Source organism: Stenella coeruleoalba (assembly GCF_951394435.1).
Source record: "Stenella coeruleoalba genome assembly, chromosome: 5".
Classification (NCBI taxonomy): Eukaryota; Metazoa; Chordata; class Mammalia; order Artiodactyla; family Delphinidae; genus Stenella; species Stenella coeruleoalba.
The window spans coordinates 86,328,353-86,355,124 of record NC_137150.1 but is presented as its reverse complement, the minus strand read 5'-3'; the positions used below and the strand labels follow the sequence as shown (position 1 = coordinate 86,355,124).

At 37.2% G+C, this 26,772-nt stretch overlaps 2 protein-coding genes across 12 annotated transcripts in view; both read left to right on the top strand.

Moving 5' to 3' along the window:
* The window catches only part of PHLDB2 (pleckstrin homology like domain family B member 2), a 130,107-nt gene extending 119,679 nt beyond the window's left edge, over window positions 1-10,428 (top strand). For all 11 annotated transcript variants that reach the window (XM_079921609.1, XM_079921618.1, XM_079921611.1 and 8 more), the window contains 5 exons: window positions 1,136-1,226; window positions 2,260-2,406; window positions 4,239-4,458; window positions 7,308-7,393; window positions 7,999-10,428. In XM_079921609.1, the coding sequence (XP_079777735.1) occupies window positions 1,136-1,226; window positions 2,260-2,406; window positions 4,239-4,458; window positions 7,308-7,393; window positions 7,999-8,139 (685 nt within the window). In that variant the 3' untranslated portion in view covers window positions 8,140-10,428. The remainder of the gene's footprint in view (window positions 1-1,135; window positions 1,227-2,259; window positions 2,407-4,238; window positions 4,459-7,307; window positions 7,394-7,998) is intronic.
* Window positions 10,429-11,787: 1,359 nt separating this feature from the next.
* ABHD10 (abhydrolase domain containing 10, depalmitoylase) lies at window positions 11,788-26,094 on the top strand. The gene is made up of 5 exons (XM_079922324.1): window positions 11,788-12,210; window positions 14,505-14,688; window positions 19,976-20,087; window positions 20,495-20,632; window positions 25,312-26,094. Exons 1-5 carry the CDS (start codon window positions 12,078-12,080, stop codon window positions 25,654-25,656), a joined length of 912 nt encoding a protein of 303 aa, XP_079778450.1. The 5' UTR covers window positions 11,788-12,077; the 3' UTR covers window positions 25,657-26,094.
* The last annotated feature ends 678 nt before the right edge of the window (window positions 26,095-26,772 follow it).

Here is a 26,772-nt window from a genome sequence, read left to right as displayed (position 1 = left end):
TCTTAGCCCTCAAACATCCTAGGTTTGAGTTGATCAACAATATGATTTAGGGAGACTATACTAATGATTATCTTATTCATTTTTATATGAATTAATTTTTATATGAATGTGTGTAGCAAACATGAACCCCTACTGTGTGCCAGGCTTTATGCTATGGAGGATACAGGCACAGAAGCCTCTCTATAGCCAAGAGAGTCTAGAAAAGAAGATACATTTAAGTGACTATGCAAATAAACACGCATGAGAAATAGCATTGGTTCTCCATGGCTGGAACATCCAAATAAATAAGTTTTGACTTAGGCCATGGTCCTTTTTTTCCAGAATAGTCAAATAAAATGTAAACAAGGGAAAAATAATATATTTTGTTTAATGTTAAACATTTCTAAGTTCTTCTCCTTCTCTGTTCGTTATCCTGTCTGGTCTTGCAGCTTTTACTCCCTTTGGTTTTTTCCTTCACGTGTTTATGTGATGTCTTTCTCAAGATGCCTTACTTTTGAAGCTCTTGAATCCCTTCATGCAGTTTCCTCGTTCGTATGGTGGACGGGCTTTATTGGCAAAACTGGCCACTACCCTTCTATCATACCTGTAAAGGAATTCATTTTTTTAACTGGCCATCTTAGATCACCATTTAAGAAATAAAATGTCCACAAGCAAAAAGGCATAACAAAAAAGTAGCTGGTGATACATGATCCCAAACCAAATAAAGTGACTTCCAAATTTAGGGGTCATCTACATAGAACTTTGGTGAGAGTGTTGTTGGTCTGACATCCCTGAATAATTAAACTAACGGGAAGACTTCCCGCAAGCCAAAATTTTTAGACTTTGGAGGAAACATTTTGAGAACACAGTTTGTAGGAGTTGGTTTTGGTTTATTTATGAGTAGAGCACTTTATTTGGTATTATTTTCCTCGCCTATGTTTTATCTCTTAAAACTGAGGTAAGTGAAGTTTCACCTACAGTTTTCAGAATTGAATTGACTTGCCTCTTCAGACCAGTGATTCTTGTAAGTAACATCCTTTAAATTGTATTGGATCTTGTCGCGTGTGTGTGTGTGTGTGTGTGTGTGTGTGTGTGTGTGTGTGAAGAGACATCCGTAAGAAGCAGTATTCTTGAAAGGCTTTCGTGTTTTCTTCAGTGCCAGCACTTCAAATATTGCCCGAATAGAAGAAATGGAGAGACTTCTGAAGCAGGCTCATGCAGAGAAGACCAGGCTTCTTGAATCCAGGGTAGGCCTAATATCTTTCATGTAGTAGTTCAAGATGCCCTGCACTTGACACTGGGAAACTGTTTTCAGGCCTCAGTAAGCAGCGTGATCTTGAAGTAGTCACTCCACCTTTCTTGGCCTCATTTCCTTTTTTTTTTTTTGGCCGTGCCACATGGCTTGTGGGATCTTAGTTCCCTGGCCAGGGATTGAACCCCAGGTCCTCGGCAGTGAAAGCAAAGAGTCCTAACCACTGGACTGCCAGGGAATGCCCACTGGCCCCATTTTCCTTTCTGAGAAGTGAGGGTGTTAGAGAGATGTTCTCTATGGCTCTTTACTGCACTACCATTTTTCATAATGTAAAATGTATATTGTGTGGACATAAACTGAAATGAATGCTTTGTATTACATTTTCCCTTCAATAGCGCCTTTGTTTGCCTGCCGGGGAACAGGAGGAATGGCAGGTCTTTACGCATTCTCTCTGCCTTGCCAGTTCGTGGTAAAGACACTATTGTAATATTAAAACTCCCATGTTATTGTGACTGTATTTCAAGCCAGAATCTGAACTTCCTTAGGAATTCCCCAAATGCCTTTGCATCCTGCCTGAAAGGGCACCTCCTTTCCTCTTCTAACTTCCCTGGGCACTTCCTCTGTGACCGTCGGCCAGGAAGCCACAGAGCAACAACAGGAATTGGAAGGACCTACGGCCATCAAAGAAAGGCCGAAAGTTGTGACTGGTGTTGGGTCACAGTTAGTGAGCCTTTTTTATATTAAAAATGGAGAGTTTTTAATATATGGGGTCATTAGTATGAAATGACTGAATAGAGTCACAAGCTGTGTTTCACTTAATATCTCATTTTTAATTAAATGTAGTGGTTGCATTTCTGCACAGGATGCTTTTGAAAGTTCTGTGAATGGTGATTACGGGTGTTTTAGTCTTAGATATATACTGGGCTATAAAATCAGGAGTTGTATAGTGAGAATTATTTGTTTTCGTATTGGAATCATTCAAGTATAACCAGTATATCTGAAAATTTTTTCTGCATAATGATATTTAGGAACGGGAAATGGAAGCCAAGAAACGAGCTCTGGAAGAAGAAAAACGACGCCGAGAACTCCTGGAAAAACGATTGCAGGAAGAAACCAGCCAGAGGCAGAAGTTAATTGAAAAGGAAGTAAAAATAAGGGAGAAACAAAGGGCACAGGTTGGTTGGTCAATCTGGATGGATTGGAGTAGGTTGCCCCCTGGTGGTCGTTTTTCAGAAGACGGTCATGCTATGTCTGAGGATGCCTTTGGTTGTGCTGCCTATTAGCCCTTGACCTGTAATGGCTGAGAGAAAGATGTGCATTAATGGGCCAAAAAAATGTGTGTTTATTTCAAAACCCACTGGGAACTACTAACAAAATGATATTTTTCTTTAGTTATATGTGGCACATTTTGATTGGAGAGGCACTTTTTCTTCTACCCATTTTTTGGTAGTATATTTAGAAGGAGAATGTCTTCTTGAGCAGCTTTGAAAATGCAGCTGGATTCATTACTGAAAACAAATACAACATCCAAACTAAGTTGAGAAAGAGAAGGGATTCTATTAAGACATCTTTTGGAAGCAAACACTCCAGAACAGGATACTTTTACCAGCCCGGTTTTTTGGTGGTGGTGGTCATGTTCTGGGTTTTTTTTCCCTAACCACTGTGTTGTCACACGTTTCCCCTTTGCTGCATCAGTCCACACACATGTGCACAGGATTCCTGAACTCAAGCAAAACTCAGGAAAACCATCCACTTTGTTTGACTTCCTATCTCAGTCAGTAGAGTCTGAGTCTCTGTTCTTGTCACTAGAACTGCTTACATAATGTATGTTTCCTGAGAAACTAAAATAAAATTTTAAGTGCTATGTAATTTAAAGTTCAAATCAGTTTTACCAAAGCTTACTAGACTTCATGGAAAAAGGTACCAGTTCCCTTATTCCTCACAGTTGCTGGCAGTCTGAAGTACAACGGTTGGAGACTCGCCTTAAGGCTTCATGTGCTTCGAGGGCTCAGTAAACCTGTGGCATCTGTCTAACGTCAAAGTACCACAAAATCAAAGGCAAAATAAAGGCAAAATACAAAGTAAAACTTGTTCATTTTATTTCATTATGCCAAACCTCTGTCACATTTTGATTTAGTGTAAAGGTCACCCATGCCTGTTTTATATCTGAAGCCAAAACCAAAAGGCACAATTCTATTTTAATCCCAATTATAACTTTTGCTTCCAAGTGTATGATTAGGTTATTTTCCCCCAGGGCAAAGGGGTGGGGTTATTTAACAGGGTAAAATAAAAGACTATTTTAGAAATACTACCCGTGGCAATATGTGCTTCCTAGATTCGATGAACCTCTACTCCGGCCATAGTAAAATAAGACATCTATGTACATCTCTTCAGTGTCTCGTCCTGGACAGTTCATTGGGTACAGCTTTGATTCCACTTCTTACCTTATTTTAGCTTCACTTTTCAAAACATACATCTCTGCCTTCAATTTCTATCACAGGGTGTATGCAAGCCGACATGTACATACATCCTCGGGGGCTGGACTTACTAAATAATGTTCAGTCGATTGTGTCATGTCTGCGGTTATTTAAGGAGAACTATTGTTGAGTTGTGGCAGGGAGAACTCCTGGATACGTTACAGAGGAGGAGGCCTCATCTGTAAGGAGCAGCCCAGATAACTTCATGCCTTATTTCCCTGTGTTTTTAAGTGCTAAGTACCTCTGTTAAAGCTAAGGTAAATGACATGTTTCCATTTTCTCATCTGGCCATTTCAAGGAATAGAATCTGTTGGCCTGAGTTTATCCACACTTCCCCCCCATACCATAGCATCCTTCTTAAAATGCCATTCTCTTTTTAGATTCCAAATGACAATGTTTAGCTTAAGTTCTCATAATCACATGGACATTTTAACACTTAGGCCTTTCAGTTCACTTTCACTTCTAAACATCTGCGACCTAAAACAAAACAAATAATTAGCTATAGATGAGATGGGCTTGTGCTTTTCCAGGCTCGACCTCTGACCCGTTATCTGCCTATCCGGAAGGAAGACTTTGATTTGCGCAGCCACGTGGAGACTGCTGGCCACAATATTGATACCTGTTATCATGTGTCAATCACAGAGAAGACCTGCAGAGGATTCCTTATCAAAATGGGTGGAAAAATTAAAACTTGGAAAAAACGTTGGTTTGTTTTTGATCGGAACAAGCGCACCTTCTCTTATTATGCAGGTGGGTGATTAAAAAAATCTGAGTGATATATTCAAATCAGGAATTCTCTGTTAAAGAACAAAGGCAATGAAATTCAGAATAAATAATTAGAGTGATAAGTAATAGAATTAATGGCAATATTAGCTTGATAGATGTATATTATTTTCTATTCAGATTATATGGTCTACCTGATATGAATTTCCTCTAGAAATAATAAAAATTATGTTATTTAAAAAGTGTGAGTTAGTCTATTCTAGTTCTGAAATAAGCTCAAGCCCAAATAAATATTAAGTGGAATTTATTTTTTAGACCAAAATATTATCTTTTAAACCGTGAAATCAGAAAAAAAAGGTTTCTATTTATTTCTCTATGGTCATATGCTCTAAAGTCACACACAATTAGGCAGCTTAACTGACAGTCATTCAACTGTAGTTTATATACTAGAATGACAATTTCAGCACAGAGAGTGAAGCTTATCAGTGAACTAGTGAATAAGTAAGTATTTATTAAGTGACTGGAATATTTTTGAATTCTTTAAATGATGGATTATGAGAACGATACCCTACTGAATCTTCTATAAATACAGGAGTATTTGTGTAACCGGTTTACTTATTAAGAAGCCCCTTATGTACACGTAGATCACACATGAAATATGTCCATTAGCAGCATAAGAATAGCTCTGCCCTCTTTTCAACTGCTGAGTAAGAGGAGAATCAGACTAGAGGTTATGAAGAGACCCTGCCTTGGGGTGACTGTATCAGCATTTATGAGCATTGTTGGGAATTGTTACCTAGTGTATCGAGGTAATAAAAAATAACAGTCCAGTCATTGAATCTGTAGTGTGAGGTCAGGGTATGTTTATGAATAGGGGTGTGAGCAACCAAGAAGCATGTGGAAGAAAGGAAACAGTGGCAGTGGACCCCCAGAATCGGGGTGAGGAAAGGGCAGGGGGTGCATGCCTTTCAGTTAGGGGCTCTTTGGGTGGGGTTCCAGTTGCCACAGGGGCGAGTGGCCTGAAGTAAATGGTCTACTAACCCTCACAGGTTGCCTCTCTTGGGCTTTCTGACCCTGGGTTTTATAAGAATCCAGAGACAGTCTCTTTAGTTAATACAATAGAAAAGATGCCTATGTAATAAATGCCAATTTAGTGTCTGCAAAATGCATAAACAAAACTTTGCTACATGCTAGTCTCCAAAGACAACCTCAGCCAGAATTTTCCAAAAATAAAATTTTAAAATAACTCAGAAAAAACAGCTTCACTCTTTTCTGCTCCTCTTCTCTGGGATTTGTATTTCATTCTTAAGCTTGTATTTTTCAGATTCTTCCTCATATCTGAAGTGCCCTACAAACAAAAGTTTTCTTCCCCAGTTTTCTGCCTGCTTTGAGACACTGACAAGGTTTACTTTTATCTCCAGATTTTATTTTACCTCTGTTTCCAAAAAACAAAGTATTATTGTTTTCCCATGAATTCATTGTTGCAGGACCTTTTCCACCAAATGTTTGAGAGACACATTGACCTCCTCTTTCACAGAAACTGGTGGAAACCCACCGAACATGGTATTAATTAAAACAGAGTTTCCCTAGGAACTGAGTCTATATAATGAAAGTAAGTCTCTTCCCATCACAAAAGTTCTACCTTTTCTAACACTGTTAAGCCTGAAATATCCTTTCAGACTTTCTCCATTCCTTTTCATGTATGTTTCAGTCTATATAGGTATTCTTTCTTCTTTAATACAGTTAGGACCAAATCATTCACTCTGTTCATACCTTTCTTCACATAACAGTATTTCAGGATTTTTCTCTTTGAGCACTTGCAGATTTACCTCAGTCTTTTCAGTGGCTGTGTAGACTGCAGTGCACGGCTGGTCTAGCATTAGATCAGTTCCCTTTTAAAGCTCCAGCAGATCTTTTGCAGCTTGTGCTCTAACGAACCCAAATACACGTGCACGTGCAGGAGTAGGTCTTGTACGATACAGTTTTAGAAGCAGAATTGCTGAGTAAGAATTCTGGCATTTTTCATTGTGTATGTTTGACCAAATTGACTTCCCACAAGAGACTTTCTCATTTGCATTTCCACCAACAGGGTATGATAGAGTCTCTTTCTCTGTATCCTCATCCATCATTTTGAGATTCTTTAATGTGCTTGCATGTGTTATCATTCCTGCAGAGTTTAAATTACAGAATGTCTCAAGAACATATTGGTGTTATTAGGCACCACAGAGTGATGCTGTTTGGTCGGTGGTTTGGTTGTTTTTTGTTTTGTTTTATGCTCTGTTTGGTTTTTATGGCAAATCTGACGAAATCTTTGGAAGCGGTTTGGAAAACGCTGCACTGAAAGGACATTAAATTATTGACATGAAACTCTGTTGAGAACAGGATAAAATATCAAGTATACTAGACAAGAAATTTGATAGGAAAGAAACATAAGTAGAATCTTATTTTAAATTAGAAATCAAAAAACACACTTGTTACAAATTTCATTGCAACAGAGCTGCCTATTAATATTTTCATTACAACTACTATCTTGGAGAATGTGGGGAAATAATTTATCTTGATGTCAATGGTGTTTACACTTTGTGTGCTAACCTGACAGTCAGTATTCTGGGTTACCTTTTGACTGCTAATTCGTGAAGAGCCTTGAGTAAAGTCACTTAGTCTCTTTTGTTTAAGGTTGCTAATTCCAACCTTTTTTTTTTTCTTTTTTCAGGATAGAGTGTGGCTAATGTACTAACCTAGGTTATCTTAATTCATCTTAGATAATTTAAATGCTAGATAAATATTTTAATGATGATAGTTATAATGAAATTATAACTTTTCCTGTCCATCAGTGGTGATAAAGTATTTGTTTTAACACTCATCTACCATTGCAGACAAGCATGAAGCTAAATTAAAAGGAGTAATATACTTTCAAGCCATTGAAGAAGTCTATTATGATCACCTCAAGAATGCTAATAAGGTAAACATTGAATTTCAGATTCCTACGATTTGAATGCATAATTAAGTAGGGGAAAAGGTATTTTTTTGAATTCTAATTAATTTCGATTTGTTATTCTGACATAATGGGTAGATATGATCAGAATGGTGCTGGAAAAGTAAACATGGAAGTAAAGTAATTAGTGCAGCTGATCTTTTTGTGAAAAAATAAATCATGACAAAATGAGAAAATATTCTGGATATATTGGTTTGGGAGACCCTGCTAAGTAACTCTTTGCTAGGCTTCTAAGAAGGAGCTACTACCTACTTATGAGGAAGATCATAAGGAAACATCTTAGTAGGGCTAAGAATAACATTTATTGAGCTATTTTTAGAGCACCCACTATCAGCTAGATACCCTGCTGGAGCTTTTCAAGTAGCTGCTAAAACTACTGGTGAGCTCACTGTGAGAGTTCTTGTGCAGAAAGGCCAGAAATATGGTCAATCTTGAGAAAGGTGTTGAGGGCGAGGGAATAGGTTACATTAGAACAGAAGTAATAGCTACATAGAAGCCGTCACATATCTCTGTGTTATATTTAATGTTATAATTTCAAGATTTTATTTTATGTTCTTTTCCTTTTTTTTTAGAGTCCTAATCCATTACTCACCTTTAGCGTCAAGACGCATGACAGAATCTACTATATGGTGGCCCCATCGCCAGAAGCCATGCGGATCTGGATGGATGTTATAGTTACTGGGGCGGAAGGTTACACTCACTTCTTGTTGTAGTGAACTAACGGAATAGTCCACTTCAGGGCAGACTGCAATAATTTCTTACAAGAATAAAGCCATATTCAACACCAGGTGGAAAGACCCAAGAGACCCGTCCCTTTAACTACGGATACTCAGAACTGTTTTCATATAAACAGGAAGTCATTTGTAAAAGGGAAAGAAGGGATTTTAATTCAAAGCTTGAGCATAAATAACTCAAAGCTTGATCATAAATAGCAAAGAATTGAAGCACCTAGGAGAAAGAAAACACTATTTTCGTAAATAGCATCACTTATAGGAACATTTCTTATAAATTCTTTTTTATCAATTGTTGATTTTGGTGAAATAAACTAAACCGTTTACAAGTGTCTATATGTACTTGGAAAATATGAAATTATTTTAGCATCCAAATCATTGGCGTTGACTTTACTGGTAATCAACTGGCTTTTTTGAAAAAGGAGTATTTTGCTGAATGTTATTTTATAAATATAAGCAAATAAGGGCTTGGAAGGGAATATATTGTACGAGGAGTTTGGCCCTACTTTTAAAGTACTACACCAAAACCAAAGACTTGATATCACCTTTGTTTAACAGTAGTAGTTTCAAGTGATGAACTGCAGTTAGTGTTATTCTACATTTTAAAATGGTACTTTGATGCCAACAAGTGCCCAGGAAGTTGACTTTGAAGAATCACTACCAGCATAAGCTACTGTACATATATAGCAAACTACTCTTTGTAAAAGAAGAACAAAAAGCTGTGTGTTTTCGGAAGAAGCAGTCTTAGACATTCTGTCACATTGGGCAATTTAAAATAAAGAGAATACTTAGGAGCTATTTTGATGAAGACTTCTCCATTCCCAGTACTGAGAATAAAGGCAACCAGTAGCTGATTTTCTTTATATTATCTGATTTCACTTTGTTGCAGCCTCACATGACACAACTATGAAATACAGCTGTTTTCACCAAAGAACAGACCAATTAAAATCCTTATTTACAGAAGTATTGTGATTCCATGAAAAGGCAAATGAAGTTCAACTTAATGTACTCTGTAATGTACTATTTTATTATGTATTTTCTTTACAATTAGCCTTTGTTTTTTAGAGTTAAATTAATTTTTGTTGAATGAAATGACTTCAGGAAAGTCCTTTTATAATGATTTTCAAATGCCATTTATCCTGGTTTGTCATGTTGTGTGTGTTTGTAAGTATGAATGTACTCTTTCTACACATTGGCAAAAGAATAGAAGCGGAAAATAATGACATTACTTACTAGTACAAGCGAAATGATTAGATTAGAAGTGTCTGTAAAATCTTTGTCAGGCCTGCCTGGGTACAATTTTTTTTTTTTTTATTTGCAGTGGTTTGTATACATGTTGCCAATAATAAGATTTTGCAACTGGATGACACATGATTTTACTTGAACAGTGAAGGACAAAATCACAATTGCAGAAGACATTTTTATAATCTGTTTTTTCAGAGTTCACCCCTAAACCCTGTAATGAGAGTGAAATACAATTGCTAAACTTTTGTTGGTTAATGTAAAGATATAACTTTTCTGAACTGTACTTTACCCTCTTCATAGGATTGTAAAGATATTCTAATCAACTTTATGCCTTGCATGATATAGTAAACCTTTCCAATATGTGTGTTAAAATATGTTGAGTTTGGATTAAACTATTGACCAGATTTCACATTTGAAAATAAACTCATCTCTCATTAGGAAGTCACCCATTGGTTACATGACAGGGGATGGATTAATCAGCAAAAGTCCATTGTAGAATCGACATAAAGGTTGTTGTGTGCTAACACTATGACTTGTAGTTTATAAACTGAAGTAATCAGAAATATCTCTGGACACATTCCTGTTGCTAACAAAATGAGATAACCCCTGAGAAACCTGACATCTTTTTGTCTAATTGCACAGATGCAATTACTACTGGGGATTGAAGGACTGTGTTTACCTATCCTTCTCTCTGATGGGGAAAAAATCATGCAGGTATGAAGTTAAAGTTCTAAGGCTTTACTTGGTGGGGACATCATTTGTTTCCCTGAACAAGGCAGCAGATTTCAGGGGAAGAAACCGCCCTCTACGGTATGTCCTTTCACACCTGTCAATGAAGGCAACATTGATAGTAGGTTAACGGAAACAAATTTGTCTACTTCAGGCCCATTGGTGTCAGTAAAAGCATCTTCACTTGACTCTAGCTACAATTTTTCCTGATTTGTTATACTGATGAAGGTGGATGGAGAAAATGGTCCATGGGTTTCCCTGCTTTTTTTGTGCAGTGCCTTTCCCACTATGAGAACAAGTAAGATTTTTTTTTTTTCCTGCACATAAAATGAAAGAAGACCTGCAAAAATAAAGGGACAGAACAGGGACAGGAATGATTGGGAATATTTGCAAATATCCAGAACCATAGGGAGAAGTGTTTATTGTTAAGATACAAAGGATGCTGAAGTGATGTGCATTGGGCATCACCTTAGTGATTTTAGTCACTTTAGAGTCTACAACAGACTTAACGGAGAACTAGCAAAATAGCTCAGCAGCTTTTGGAGAAAGTTGCTAAATCAAGCAGCTGTCAAGGAGGTGTTTCTGGCAATACACCTCTCAAGAAAGAGATCTATTAAGTTTTTATTTATCCAGCTTTTCTGGTGTGTTCTAATAGGACAGGTTCTCAAGACTCCAAAGATAGGTTGGATTCACTGTATCCAGTATTAAACCAGCTACAGTAACTTTGAAATAGAAAACAAACAACAACAAAAAAAACTAGTCCTTACTTGTTGATGCTTGAGGCCTCCAAGAATTGCTTTGAAGGGTGTCAGAGCAGGAATCCAGAAAGCCTTGTACCACAGTTTATTCAACCATTTTTTTAAATTGGCCATTCCATTTTTTTCTTCTGTTTGCCTCTAAAAGTGGTGCTCTAGTAGATAATATGCATCCTTATAAACTAGTATTTTCTATAGGATAGTCACAAATTGGGGCCATTGGGTCAAAGGGCATTGAAAATGATGCATATTTTAAATTGCCATAGGTGGTCAGGTTACTTGACAAAAAGAGTTTGTCAGTATACCCTCCCACCAACCATACATGAGTGCCCATTGCCCAGCTTCCTTGCCGGAAAAAGGTTAAAAAGAACAATAGTTGTTCTTTTTAACTTTTGCCAATCTGATGGGTAGGAAAAATGGCATGGGTTATTTTTTTAATTCCAATTTTTCAGTTAGTGAGGTTGATCATCATGTTTACATATATGAACTGCCTATCACAGCTGTTGGCCAATTTTATTGGAATTATATATTTTTTCTGATCATTTCTAGGAGCAGGGTGAACAGAACTATTCCGGTTTTATTCTTCTGTTGAGACCGTTTATCTACTGGAATTTATTTTTGCGTATAGTATGAGACAGGGGTCAGAGTATTTCAACAGTCAGGCATACAAAGAGCTAAAACAAACTTTAAAAGGGCGAAGGAGCGGCGAAAGTTCGATTCCACTCCAGGCGTTTATACAAGCAGGATTAAGGTCAGATCTTCAAACCATTTCCGGTACAGGTCAAAACTGTCAGGGGGTGAGAACTACTTGTAACGCAGCAAGTCTAGCACTTTATGTTTCAGCTCCGTACTGTCATCGGGATGATGAGATGGTTTCCTATCTAGGAACGGTGGGTGGGGTTACTCTCCTCGCTTCCAGTCCTGGGGTATCTACCCACCGAGAAAGCAGCCTACAGAGGGCGCTCAAAACATCCCAAACTCACAGACCGCACCTCCCCGACAGAACAGCCCAACAGCGAAAGGCTGGGAAGAGCGACGACGCTCTGCGCATGTGCGCTCTCCGGGGGTCGAAACTCGGACAGGCGCTGTTTACCAAGTTGCGTCTTCCAGAGGGCGGCGCATGCGCAAGCTCAGTTTCTGGGCGCTGTGCGTCTCTGTAGGTCGGCGCGGGGCGCAGGGGCTGTTGGGAAGATGGCGAGGGTGGGTCTGACCTCTTGGGTACCTTGTCGCAGGTGGGGCTGGATGGCCGTCTCCTTCGGCTTCCACCGTGGGCTCAGCACGTTACTTGCACCGAAGGCCGAGCGGGCGCCACGGTGGCTCCCAGGTCAGTGTCCGAAAGGCTGGAGTAGGACGCGTACTTTCGAACATCCCGGATTCCGGCAGTTCCTGTGCCATGCGTTTTTGGCGCCCCGTTCAGAAATGCCCTTCCCCGGTTCTCAGTACCCCAGTTCTAGGCGCTTTCGACAATTCTGGTGAAGGCTGTGAGGAGAGCTCTGCCGGGCCCTGGGGTATTCTGGACAGCCCGGGCCGTTGGTGGCGTTACGCTCTGCAGTCTAAGGATCCTCTCTGCCCGCCTCCCCTTTGTTAAGCGCCAACATTAGGAAACATTCAGATGTGCATTTAATGCGTTTGATTATTAGTTGCTTTTGCTCTTCTCTGCTAGTTCTAAAGGGTTTACAGATCGTGACTGTTAAGATGCTTAGACCTGCCCTCCCTTGACTTGAGCGATTTTAAAGTATGAACATTTTCTTTGGAAAAGTATAAACGCCGTTATCAAGCCTAATTTCTAGTTTTTTGTTCTTTTTTTTTTTCCATGATCGAAGCCCAGTAAAAACCGTAGTCATTACTCTACAAAGGAAACTAGAATTTGGACGAAAAATTAGAGCCCCTGAATATTTCCGTTCCTTGTGCTTGATTCTTCTCCGTCCCACCCTACCTCCACTCCCAACTCCCATATATGTAGTCTGTCTTTCTGAATTATGTCTTTTTATTTTTTTGTTTTGTTGTGTTCACACCCTTGCCAGACAGCTGTCAGATGCATCGTGCTTGGAATGGGAATTGTCATGGCAAATACCCTTTGAGTTAAAAATTTTAAGCATATTATCAGTTTAACTTACATTTAATTGTACACAACCAAAAGGCTGTTATATAACTGTTTTTCTAGCAAAGTATAGTATGTCATTACATTAACTAGAATATGATACTCTTTTACTGTTTAGTAAACATTCATTGAACACTTATGCCCCAGACTTTGAGCTAATTCTTGCAGTACGAAGATCTTTCTATAATGTTATAACTCACCAAGATTAAACAAATTGTAATTATCTCATGGAGAATTTCCTGTTGGAAAGTAATATGGAAGAGAGGATATGAAGGAAGTTTGGAGTGCTAAGGAAATGGGAAATGAAATTTTTGCTGCTGCAATCTGTCAACCAACATAAGTGGCTCCTACTAGCCTTGTTTTTCACTAAAAGTTTTAAATTTGGCATATTTCACTATACATTGAAACTCTGAAACAGGATTACATATAAAAGGGATAGCTTTAAGGGCTTCAATTCAGTTTTTAAAAAAATCGACTTCTCAGATCCAAAATGAGGAAAACTTTATTAGCTTACATGGAAGAGAGTGAGAAGTTTTAATTAGCCACAATAAAGTAGAGAAAGGTTTCATGTAATAAAAAAGAGATTCCGTTGGTCCAGAAAAAGACTGTTAAGGGAGTACACAAGCCTAGTTTCTTTGGAAGAAGAAAGTGGGATTATAAATGACTTTTTTTTTTTAAATGTCTTTACATTTTTTAAGAGCAAGTATTGATTTTACAGTAGGGAAGGAACTTTAAAAATAATGAAATGGAACAATCTTGTAAGGTTTACCCATTGTGCCTTTGTACTTGAACTAAGATTTGTGTGTACCATTCACAGAAAACCAGGCCAACAAATAAAACACAGTGATTGGGAGTCCTATGAGAAATCTTTTTCCAAAAATGGTATTATCATGCACTTATTCAAGGTTACTTGTAAGGAAACTGCTCATTGAACCTGCCTCAGCAGATATGGAATCACGATTGGCTGTTACCATGGCCCATGATTTTATGGGTGGAGAGGGAATCAGTAATAAAAGGGGCACAGCACCTCTACCTTTGAAACAACTTCCCAAGGGCAGACCAAACTTGTTTCTCCCCCTCCCCACTAAAAAGTAGAGAATGTGAAATCCCTTAAACATTAAAAAAAATTTTAAAGAAGACAAATCTCACAAGAAAGGGCTAAAACTAGTATAGGTAAATCTGAATGTTGATTGATACTATTTGGGACAGATGATATAGCAGCAACAGAAAAACATTTTTGACAAGTCTCTGTGTCTTTTGTTGCCTTCAAATTTCCTTCTCATTGTGTATTTTGGAAGAATCCTGATTGGACCTTGCTCAGAGAAGACACTGATTGTGACATTTTAAAAGATACCATGCACAGACTTGTGACTTTAATACTTCACATCTGTATTTTTTTCTATTAAATGGAAATAGTATTTGACATCAATTTGATGAGTTAAGAAAGTTAAGATTAAAAATATGTATGGTTTTCGAAAAACTGTGTTTGCAAACTATGTTTTGTGTATTTTGTTTAGCTTGCAGACAAAAGACATCAATCTCTTTCCTTAGTCGACCAGACCTTCCAAACCTGGCTTATAAGAGGCTAAAAGGCAAAAGTCCAGGAATTATCTTCATCCCTGGCTATATGTCTAATATGAATGGTACAAAAGCATTGGCGATTGAGGAGTTTTGCAAATCTCTAGGTCACGCCTATATAAGGTAGGAACAACATATTTTAGAGAAAATATTACTACCATTTACTATGGCAGTAGAGAATTACTTCTGCTCTAACCAACTGGAACAAATGTCAGCATTTTTATGGATTAATTTATTTTAATGGTCTGTAAACTTTCATCTTGTTATTTAGGGTTCTTGTAAAGTGCAGCCTTTAAAAGGCCTTTTTTATAGGTCTTTGTGGGAAATTCCTTGTCAGTCCAGTGGTTAGGACTCCGAGCTCTTACTGCTGAGGGTCCAGGTTCAATCCGTGGTCTGGGAACTAAGATCCCACAAGCCACGCTGCCAAAACAAAACAAAAAACAAAAATAAATAAATAAAGGTCTTTGTGCCACACCAACAATGGTGGCAGAAAAAAACTAGTGGTAACTTAGCTCTTTAGAAACAATATTCTAACATGACAACAAACCAGTATACTAATTGGCTTTTTTGTAATCTCGTAATTATATTGTGGTTTTCCTTTGGGGACTTACGGACATTTATTTGACCACTGTTTATTTCCTTTTAAAATATGTAGTTTAAAATAATATATGTGTTTAAAAGTATTGTAAAATTAATATTGTATAATTCGCATTTCCACTGAGTTTCTTTTCTTTCACTTCTGTAGCCTGAATATGTATAAGCATAAATAAGGAGATGTGTTGCTTACTACTTGATTTCACAGTTCCTAATATTTCATACTGATAATTATTTTACTAAAATCATGTGTTTACATTGTTATTAGATTTGTTTACTTATAACAATCATTTATTTAGCGCCTGATTTGCCAGAAGAGATAGTATGGTTTAGTAAAAAGAACACTGGCCTGGAATTCAGGAAACATGGGCTCTAGAATTAATGCTAGCAATAACTGATGAGATGAGTCAGTTAATAAATGCTGGACCTATTTTCTTCATCATAAAAAGGAGGAGATTGGACGAAAGATAATTTCTGAATTCTTTTCTAGCACTAGCAACCTAAAAATCTATTTATCTAGTTTTTAGAAGAGTTTCACTAACATTCACTCAATAGGTCTAGAAAATACAGCTTTTAGAAATAAAATAAAAAATAATTAGAAATAAAATTTTTTAAACTTTTAGAATTAAAAATAAGACTTTTATCTATTCAATATATTAGCAAAAATTATGTCAATTGTATGAATTTTGTCTCATTCCTGTTATCAAATTAACTGAATTATTTCATTTTCATGATCAGAACTCTGGAGTATTTTTTACAGGTAGACTTTCTAGCACTATACTGGTGCTGTGAAATATACAAAGAATTATAAAACATGGTCGTTGCCTGTAAGGATCTTTTAATCAGGGTGGGGAAATGCAAGATAAAATACATATGGGAAATTAGACAGAAATATTCATCAAAATGTGATTATGTCAAAGAGCCGGATACTAAATTGTATAAGGTGAGAGAAAACTAGGAGTCGAAGTAGATAGAAAAAACTTCATAAAGGAACACTGAAAAATAGTTAGGATTTGGGTAAGAAGGAAGAGCTATCCAGGAAGGGGAGGACTACCCTGAGCAAAACATGATGATATCAGAAAACTTGCCACCATTCTCCTTCTTTGTCCCCCGAAGAATTTGACTCAAGAAATCCCCATTTTATCAGTTCTCGAATTTAAATTGAGACTATGAGAGCTATAACCAGTTCCTAGCTCCCTACAGGACATATAAGGGGGTTTTCTGCATTTTGGATGCATGTGAAATAAATTTTCTTTTTAAAGGTATATTAAGTAATGAGAATGAAATTATAATGTATACAGGCAATTATGTGATACTGTATTAAAATGTAGCCTAAGTGTATCTTTATAAAACTTTATAAAGTATAGCCCTTCATTACAATTTTTAATTTGATCAGGTTCCTTTTTATTTGCTTTCATCAAACTTCATTTCAATCTAATCACTATTAGCTACTGATTGCATTTTAACTTGTTATAAGAGATTTTATCTTCTATTTATACTCCCAATTTCTCAGTTTACTTTTGTTGTGATTTTGTCTGTGAAACTTAGATCTTGAATGAGGAAATGGTTAGTTCTGTATATTACACAAGGAATAGTACATACGGTTCTGTGTAAATGGTTTTTTAATATCCTGCCACCATGCCTAAAATAAGAGTGAGTCGGAGCTCAGAAACACATGGTTTTAGGGCTGGTCTTCTCTGATAATTATTTCTAATAAAATTTAAAATTTTAGATTTGGGAATATGTTCCAGAGTATTGGGGCTGCTAAGACAGAATTGCATTACTATGTTTAAAAGTTTTAAACTGCTGAATGTTTTTTAATTATCTTTGTCACTTGGTTAGGGTTCAGCAGGAATGAACTATATTGTCACCTATTAGTATCACTGAATGTTTATATTTTCCTTTTTGAAGGCCCTCTACATCTGTTTTGCATTTTCACCATGTAGTTGGAAGGCAACTGTAAACAAAATACAGCAAGTAGAGATGTGTGATTGCCCACGGAGGGGGCTAGAGGAGAATTAGTTGGTGTCTTTCTCCCCTCTTCTCCCTGATCTGTCTTCTATATCCCCTGGATTGAGGAGAAATAATAACCGTGATTTAGACTTCAGTAGCTGCCTTGTTACGCTATTTCCCTAGGATCCAAAACCACTTCACTTCATACCTAATTTTAATTTCTTTCTCCATCACTTTTATTTACTTATTTTTAAATTTTATTTTATTTATTTATTTGTGGCTGCATTGGGTCCTCGTTGTTGCACACGGGCTCTCTAGTTGCAGCGAGCAGGGGCCACTCCTTGTTGCGATTGGCAGACTTCTCATTGTGGTGTTTTCTCTTGTGGAGCATGGGCTCTAGGTGCACGGGCTTCAGTAGTTGTGGCATGCGGGCTCAGTAGTTGTGGCTTGTGGGCTCTAGAGTGCAGGCTCAGCAGTTGTGGCACGTGGGCTTAGTTGCTCTGTGCCATGTGGGATCTTCCCGGATCAGGGATTGAACCCGTGTACCCTGCATTGGCAGGCAGACTCCCAATCACTGCACCACCAGGGAAGTCCCTCCATCACTTTTTAACCCCTTATCTCTAAGAAAATGAGTATACACTATATATCACATATATATTCTTCAAGTACACGAAAAACATTAGGATTTAATAGTTTTCACCAGATTTTAAGAATCAGAAAAATACTGAATACTTTAAATTTAAATAAAATAGTTCTTTATACTTTTACGTTCTACTTCTATTCATTTAATATGTATTATAGTACTCAGTGTGTGAGGTTCACATGCTAGCCACTGTGGAGAATGCAGAAACAAAAACAAGATGATGGTATTTCCCCTCTAGGATCTTTACAGTCTCATAGGAATGATGAGACACAAATACATAAGCTGTCTTGTAGAGCAGGATATAATAAAATGATTGTGACTAATAAAAGTGAATTCTATCCAAGTTTCATTAGGTAGAGTTTTTTTTTTTTTTTTTTCAGCTTGTCTGGGAAGTCTTTCCAGCAAAATTTCATTTGGACTAAGCTCTGAGAGGGGATATTAGTAATGAAGGTGATGGGAGAAGATATTCCACTTGAAGGAAATGGGTGAAGCGTAAAACAGAGACAGAAAACGTAGTCTTTTTTAGGAACAGCAAGTTGATCAGTTTGACTAAAGCAGTAGTTTCATCAGAAGAAATAAAAGGTCAATCTGAGATGACTAAAATACGTTCTTTAAAAACAGGCTAAAGCACTAAATTTTTATGTTATATATCACAGGAAGGCATTGAAATTAATGTCATATCAATACAATGTGTCAGACAAAACCTGACAGTATAAAGTAGGTCCATTTGGAGAAAGAATGACACAATGAGGAGGCTGCTGTGATAGGGGAGGTTTAAGATGAGAAAGACCTGCACCAAGACACCAGTCTTACCAAACTGAGGAGAAAGGGGTGCATGTGAGAAAAAATGAGAGAGTGAGGGTAGTACAGGGCAGGCAGTGTTCTATACCCTGCGGAAAAACAAACTTGAAATAAAACAGTCTGCCCTTGAAGAACTGACATTCTAGTCAGAGACATATATTTAAAACTTGATTACAACACACAATATGAAAAGTGTTAATTGGGGGCTTCCCTGGTGGCGCAGTGGTTGACAGTCCGCCTGCCGATGCAGGGGACTGATGGGGAATGAAGGCTTTTTAGGCAGTGGAACAGCATGCAAAGTCTCAAAGTTAGGAAAGGGCTTATCCAGGAATTGGGAGTAGTTCAGTATGACTAGGGTTTAGGGCAGTCTGCAGGAGTGGTATGATACTTCATGATTTATTGAATTGAGACCTTGAAGGAGAGGTAAAGTTCACAGATCAAACAGACTCTGAGCCTGGGGAACTAGGAAGTTGGAAGGAAAGAAAACCAAGAGGAGGAGCTAGTGATGATGAATTTGATTCTGGACTTCTCTTTTCCTTCTACTAATTGAGTAAACATAACGCTTAGCACTTACCATGTGCAAGGGACTGATCTAGGCACTGGGAAAGCAGTGTGAACAAAACAATCTGCCCATATGGAGCTTCCATTCTAGTGTGGGAGATAGACCACAAACCAATAATCAAATATGTGTATTGTCAGGTAGCAATATTTGCTATAAAGAGAATAAAGCAGGGTAAGGAGCTAGAGAATGATGAAAGAAGCACAACTTTAGGTTGAATGGTCAGAGAAGACTTACGGAGATATAACATTTGAGCCAAAGGCCTAAATGAAGTGAGGGAGCAATCTGAGTGGATATCTGGAGTAGAGTAGTCCACGTGGAAGGAGGAGCTGTTGTAAAACTCCTGAGGCAGGAATGTGGGTGCTATATTCCATTAACTTCAAAAAGGAAAGTAAGGATACAACTGGGAGGGAGAGAGAACAGTAAGCAATGAGATCAGAGAGGTAGTTAGGGGCTAGAGGATGGTAAGGACTTTGGATTTTATTTGAAGATTATACAAAGCCTTTGGAAGGTTTGTGCAAGACATGATTTTTGTTTTAAAAGGATCACTGACTACTGTGTGGGGAATAGACTTTGAGGGTGAAAAATGAAAATGGAGATCTACTAGGAGACTTGCATTAGTTCAGTCAAGAGAGGATAGTGATTTGGACCAGGCTGGCAGCAGTGGAGGAGGTGAGAAAGTAAGTGGCTATGAGAGATCTTTGAAGGTTAAGACAGTAGGATTTGCTGAAATACATATTGACTTCACAGTTTTACTTTAATATATTTTAGACATTGTAATAATGATTGCTGTCTTCCTTAAAAATTAGAGAAGCAAATACATAGATATCTAAATATAGATATGTTTTCTCTTTTTCCAGGTTTGATTACTCAGGAGTTGGAAATTCAGATGGTAACTTAGAAGAATGCACAGTGGGAAAATGGAGAAAAGATGTTCTTTCTATAATTGATGACTTAGCTGAAGGACCACAGGTGACTATTTTTGTTAAATATGATGATAATTGTTGACTGCAACCTCATGACATTTGAGCTGTTTCTTTAGATGTGAAAATTTATTTAATATTTTAAATGTCTTAACAATCCATTTTTATATTTCAATATCAAATCAATCAGTTCTATTATTTTCACTTTCTCATAAAACGAAGGTAGCATTTTACTTTTCATTTTACAAATTTTATTTGTCTAGTTTATTCTCTATTATAAACCTAATACTTTAACAAAATGTAATCGTAATCTTAATTTTACTTTGTGCCAAATATTAAAAGTCTGGGAGCCAATGAATATAGAGAAAGAAAGTATATACATTCTATGAAATTATTCACTGCCTTACAGAAAAGAAAAAGAAATTCCTCTTTAAAACTACATGTTTTTATTTTTAGATACTAGTTGGATCTAGCCTCGGTGGATGGCTTATGCTTCATGCTGCAATCGCACGGCCACAAAAGGTTGTTGCTCTTATTGGTGTAGCGACAGCTGTGGATAGCCTAGTGACACAGTTTAATCAGCTTCCTGTTGAGGTAAGTCCCAGGCAACCTCCGTGTATCCCTCCTGTCATTTTGCTCCCTCTTTGAATTTTGTTCATGTGTCATCTGTCCTTTGACTTGTTACACTGGCCCAAATTTTGTCTTAACTGCCTTTTTGTATACCATTTCTTTGCCTTCTTTAACTATTTGGTCTCCTGTTTAAGGTTTTCTTTTTTTCACAGTCACTTCAAATCATTTTGCCAAATATTTGAGCCACATGAATGAAATCACACTTTAAATTTCTTGTTTTAGCAACATTTTATTAACCACATTTGTTTATTTGAATTATACATCGTGATCTCTTTTTGGAACTCTTAGTCTTATTTTGTGGCTTCTGGGAAATAGTACCTATTCTATGACCATGTTAAGACGGCTAATCAATTATGAAACTATTTTTTTTTTTTAGCCTGAAAGCCTCAGATCCTCTCTCAGAAGAGTTATCTGAGCACACACTGTCAGTCATACACAGGAGATGAGACTTGCCATTCCTGGCCTAGATACTAAGTTAGCATTCTTTTTCTACTCCTAATTCTCACCTTTAAAAAAAGAAGGTGCTTTTCACCATTAGCATGTTCTTCAGTAACTCATGATAGAAATAAGGTTTCTGGAATAATTGGGAAGGGAATTCGTTTATTATACTTTATTATTGGACATACGTTTAAGCACTTCAGTTGTCTGCAAGGATAAAAAAATGGTGGGTAATAGCTGTTTATTTTTGTGTATGTTGTTTTTTTGTTTTGCAATCAATTAAGTTCTCCTTGGGCATATGTTTCCTAGGGCTCTAAATTTCACTTGTGGGACTAAGACCCTAGCAGAAAGAAAAACAGTCGGAGCAGTGGTTCAGAAAGTGCAGGCCCGAGGCCAGCAGCAACAGCATCACCTGAGAACTTGTAGAAATGGATATTCTTGAGCTTCACCAAGACCAGCTGAATCAGAAACTGGGAGTGGGGCCCAGTAATCTGTTTTAACCAAGCCCGCAGGGGAAGTGTGAGAACCACTGCTCTACAGAGTGGGGGAGCAGGAGGGGGAGGAAAAGCAAAAGAAGAAAAAAAGCCTGTGTGGTGTTGAATGGTGGAATGTCATTGAATTTGCCTCAAGTTCGGCATTGAATTCAGTGCCATGTACTCTCTGTTCTGTTTATTCTTAGTTCACATTGTTCTTTCCATTTCCTTAAGAATGGCATTGTCTGCATAGTCAGGTTCTTCATATGATTTCCTATCAGAGCTGAAATTACAAAGCTGATCTTCTTTGCACTTACCTCCTATTTCTGAATTGTTTTCACTTTCTTGATTGTTTCTTATACATGGTTGCTCCATGTCCTCATGCTGCTAATTTTTCCTACCATTGTATCCTTCTGCATGTAAACCTTGGACCCCTTACTCTGTTCTCTAACTCAGTCATGCAGTGCTTCTCATGATAGGAAATTATTTCAAGAAGATGGCCTACTGGAAAAGAATTGATTAAACAATTTTGGGAGGTTATTGGTAAATGACAAGATCTGTGTACATTTATTTTTGTGTGTGTGTATCCGTCACTCAGAGGGAAGACATGGTAGATACCCTGTAAGTGACTGAGAAGATCTATAGCCTGCAAATCAGGGTACATCTTTGCTAATCCTAAATCAGACCAGCAAAAATCCTTAAACAGAAACATGTTGACCCTTATTAACTTAAAAGCATGTGTAAAGAAAGAGCAGAGACACTAGGACCACTATCTCTTCTTCTCCACATAGACAGCCAGTACTAGCAGTGTCAAGGGAATGGAGGTGGAGGTTTTTACTGTCTTCTTTAGCCCAGCATTACTGTTTACTTTAGCCCAGCATTACTGTTAAGACCCAGCATTACTCATTATGTAGGAACTTGACTTACCTCTTAACTAACTCTAATCATTGTCTGCTTCTTTGGACAGTAGAGGGCGTCAGGCAGGTTGCACAGCTGTTGGAGTCTAAGCTTCACAGCCACATTGCCTTGTTAGTTTCTTCTTGGTGTAGAAATTATGTATATTGTACATTTTCTCTGATTAATACTGTTTTTGCTATTTCTGTACTTTCTGAGGCTTTGGGACATATAAGATTTTGTTAAGTTTGTTCTTCAAATGGACAATATTCATTCAACTCAATAGCAGATAACAGAGCTAGTTGGGGTGGGCAATGATGCTTAAAATACAACTATTATTAATTATGTCTCAGTAATTAACATAGTTCCCACTTCATCTAATAATCAATGAGACTAAGTTCTTATTACTGAAATTACCAATTCAGGAACAGTCATGAGTAGCTTGATGGTAACAGAATATCATTTTTACTTTAAATATTTGATTCATATGTTGCTTTAATGCAAAGTACCCCATGATACTAATATAGGTTCATATATTTTATAGTTTTTTTAGGCTTCCACTAATTTTAAATCATTTGGATATAGATATTTAGAAGTCTAGGTTTCAGATATACAGCTTTTACACTGAATCAAATCTTTTTGGAATTTTATAAAAGACATTAAAATTCCTAAGTACACAGATTATATCATACATATTTTACTGTTTAAATTCATTTTTGCCTCTTTGTATTTGTAATAAGTCAACAGTTTTAAATGTGGAAAAATAATGTTTTCATTGAAAATTTAAATACAAAATTTTTGAAATCTGTTGTATGTAGCTTTTCTTTCCTTATATTTTTCTTTATTTTTGATAAGATGTCCATCTGTTTTTCTAGACAGAAATGCCCTTCATATTATATGGTTGCAAGAGGCTTAAAGCTATTTACATCTTGATTTACTAGTTCAAGTTGTGATAATCTTTCCAAAGAATTTATTATATGCATATAAACCTTTATGTTCAAAGATGTTCATGGAAGTATTCAGCAGTGTGGGAATGGTCAAGTTAATTATCTTAGATGCATTATAGTGGACAATTATGCAGCCTTTAAAAACTTTTAATAGAATCTTTTAAAACCCAGAAATATATATATTGAATAAATAAGCCAGCGCTGAAAACTGTATATGAATTGTAATAGCTAAGTGTTTTACATATTGTATGTATAAAAACCAAACACATGTAGAAAAATACTGGAAGGAAATAAGCCAGAATAATAATGGTTGTTATATCCACGAAATAGGATTATGGTGATTTATTTATTTTTATGCTTTTTTTTTTTAAAAAAAAAGGTAGAGTTTTTTGGTTTTGTTTTTAATAAATTTATTTATTTATTTATTTTTGGCTGCGTTGGGTCTTCATTGCTGTGTACCGGCTTTCTCTAGTTGCGGCGAACGGGGTCTGCTCTTCCCTGCCGTGCGTAGGCTTCTCATTGTTGTGGCTTCTCATTGCGGAGCACGGGCTCTAGGGCGCACGGGCTTAGTTGCTCCGCGGCACGTGGGATCTTCCCGGACCAGGGCTCAAACCGGTGTCTCGTGAACTGGCAGGCAGATTCTTAACCACTGCGCCACCAAGGAAGCCCTGTTTTGTTTTTTATTTATTTAATTTATTTTTGGCTGCGTTGGGTCTCGTGTGAGCTTTCTCTAGTTAAGGCGAGTGGGGGCTACTCTTCTTGCAGCGTGTGTGCTTCTCATTGCCATGGCTTCTCTTGTTGCGGAGCACAGGCTCTAGGCATGTGGGCTTCAGTAGTTGTGGCACGAGGGCTCAGTAGTTGTGGCTCATGGGCTCTAGAGCATAGGCTCAGTAGTTGTGGCACACAGGATTAGTTACTCCGCGGCATGTGAGATCTTCCTGGACCAGGGCTTGAACCCGTGTCCCCTGCATTGGCAGGCGGATTCTTAACCACTGCACCACCAGGGAAGTCCCTTTTTATGCTTTTTATATTTTCCACGTTTCTATAATGAGTATATGTTACTTTAACTAGAAAAATTGTTTAAGACAAATTATAATGTAAAAAATAGAAATTCTTCAAGAATCAAAGAATACCCAGCGTTTTATTTTAAGGGTAGAAATGATACCATGCTCAGTTTTCAGGAAGTATTTGGAAGACTTCTTTGTCATCCACAACAACAAACAAATTTTTTCTCATTCCATAGAACTCTAAAAGGCAAAAACTACATTTTTTTAATATTCAGGATAAAATTGGGTGTATATGGTTGCCCCAGAATAACCACTGTCTTACTTTTCTTTTTTAGCACTATGCTTTCTTCTTCTCCTTCTCCCACCCCATCCCCATTTTACTAACTTCTCGTATATGCACTTTCAGTTTCATGGTTTTTAAATGTAAACAATTTTTATTCCCAAGATTTGGTTTTATGTAATATGAATGCCACCTGTGCTGATTCCAAGAAATTATTGTACTTTTCTCCCCTTCATTTTCCCTTTCAAGTTGGAATGAAGCAATACCTGATTTTTAAGATATTACACGTTAAAGTTAGTTAAATCTGTTTGAATCCTAGTTACAGCAGTTAACTACCTTTCAACTTTAAACATATGTATTACTCTAACTTTAATATCCTCTTTTGTAAAAATGAAATAAGAACAGATAGTATCAGGATCGTATGAGATACTATGTGGAAAATACTTGTCACAGCTCCTCGCACATAGTAATTAATTACTGATAATTATCATCGTTATATTTTTATCTGTTTTCCCCTTCTTCAAAGACTGCTTTTCTTGAATTAAGACTATTGTATGTGTTAATGTTGCATAAATACTTTTGTTTTCCTCATTTTTCCCAATAGGTAAGAAAGGAAATAGAGATGAAAGGTGTGTGGTCCATGCCATCAAAATACAGTGAAGAAGGATTTTATCGCGTTCAGTACAGTGTCATTAAAGAAGCAGAGCACTACTGCTTGTTACATAGTCCTATTCCTGTGAACTGCCCTATAAGATTGCTCCACGGCATGAAGGATGACATTGTACCATGGCATACGTCCATGCAGGTTGCTGACCGAGTAGTCAGCACAGATGTAGATGTCATCCTCCGAAAGAATAGTGATCACCGAATGAAGGAAAAAGCGGACATTCAACTGCTGGTTTACACTATTGATGACTTAATTGATAAGCTTTCAACTGTAGTTAACTAGAATCACAGTTTTAGTTGGAATGTAAAGTAATGGATCCAGAAGATGGAAGCTGGATAACAGATGAAGGACCCTGATATTTAGAAGGTTTGTTTCTCTTATCTCTACTTTGTAGATATCATGTGAGTATTTAATGGTGTATTTGCACAAGTGATTCAGATGGTGAAGAAAGTGCCAGCTGCTGTTTGAAAAATGTTCTCCTTCCTTCAATCCTTGATTTTTTTCATTAAAATATTTCCTATTTTTTTATTCAAGAGATGTTTACCTTCTAATGCTTATGTTAACTGTGCCAGAATTGCTAATAAAACTTGATTTTTTTGTTTTTTGTTTGGTATCATTGTATATGGAGATTTGCAAAATTATTTCTGATTTTAAAATGCAGTTTACAAGATATAGGAAAATGTTTATTGAAATAAATCTAAAATGACTAGAGAAATGAGTGAAGCATAATAAAGTTCAAAATAAAGCTATTACTTTATGTATTATATTCTGCATGTTATATTTGAACTTAAAATCAAGGTTATTCTCTTTTAAGGGCTCAAAACTTTACAGATATATAAAGGATATATATCACTTTAAATTTTGGCCTATATGTCTTATAGTTAACTGGGGGAATTTCATCTTAAGCAATGATGTAATATTTTCATATTCAGATTTCATATTCCAAAGAAGAAATGAATCTATATTATCACCTACCTGCAGAAACATTCCTGTTCTATTAATATGTGGCTTAAGTACAAATAGCCAAGTGATTGCCATCTAAATCAGAGGGCTTTCTAAAGTGTAGAGATAGTAAGAAAATATGAAAGGGAAATACAAAGTTCTTTTTTTTTTTGCGGTATGCGAGCCTCTTACTGTTGTGGCCTCTCCCGTTGCGGAGCACAGGCTCCGGACGCGCAGGCTCAGCGGCCATGGCCCACGGGCCCAGCCGCTCCGCGGCATGTGGGATCTTCCCGGACCGGGGCTCGAACCCGCGTCCCCTGCATCAGCAGGCGGACTCCCAACCACTGCGCCACCAGGGATGCCCCAAAGTTCTTTTTTTAATAACTAAAATAAGCTTGTGCAGTAATCAACCTTGATATTGAATTGGTATCTTTTAGCTTTTAAGTTTGACTGGAC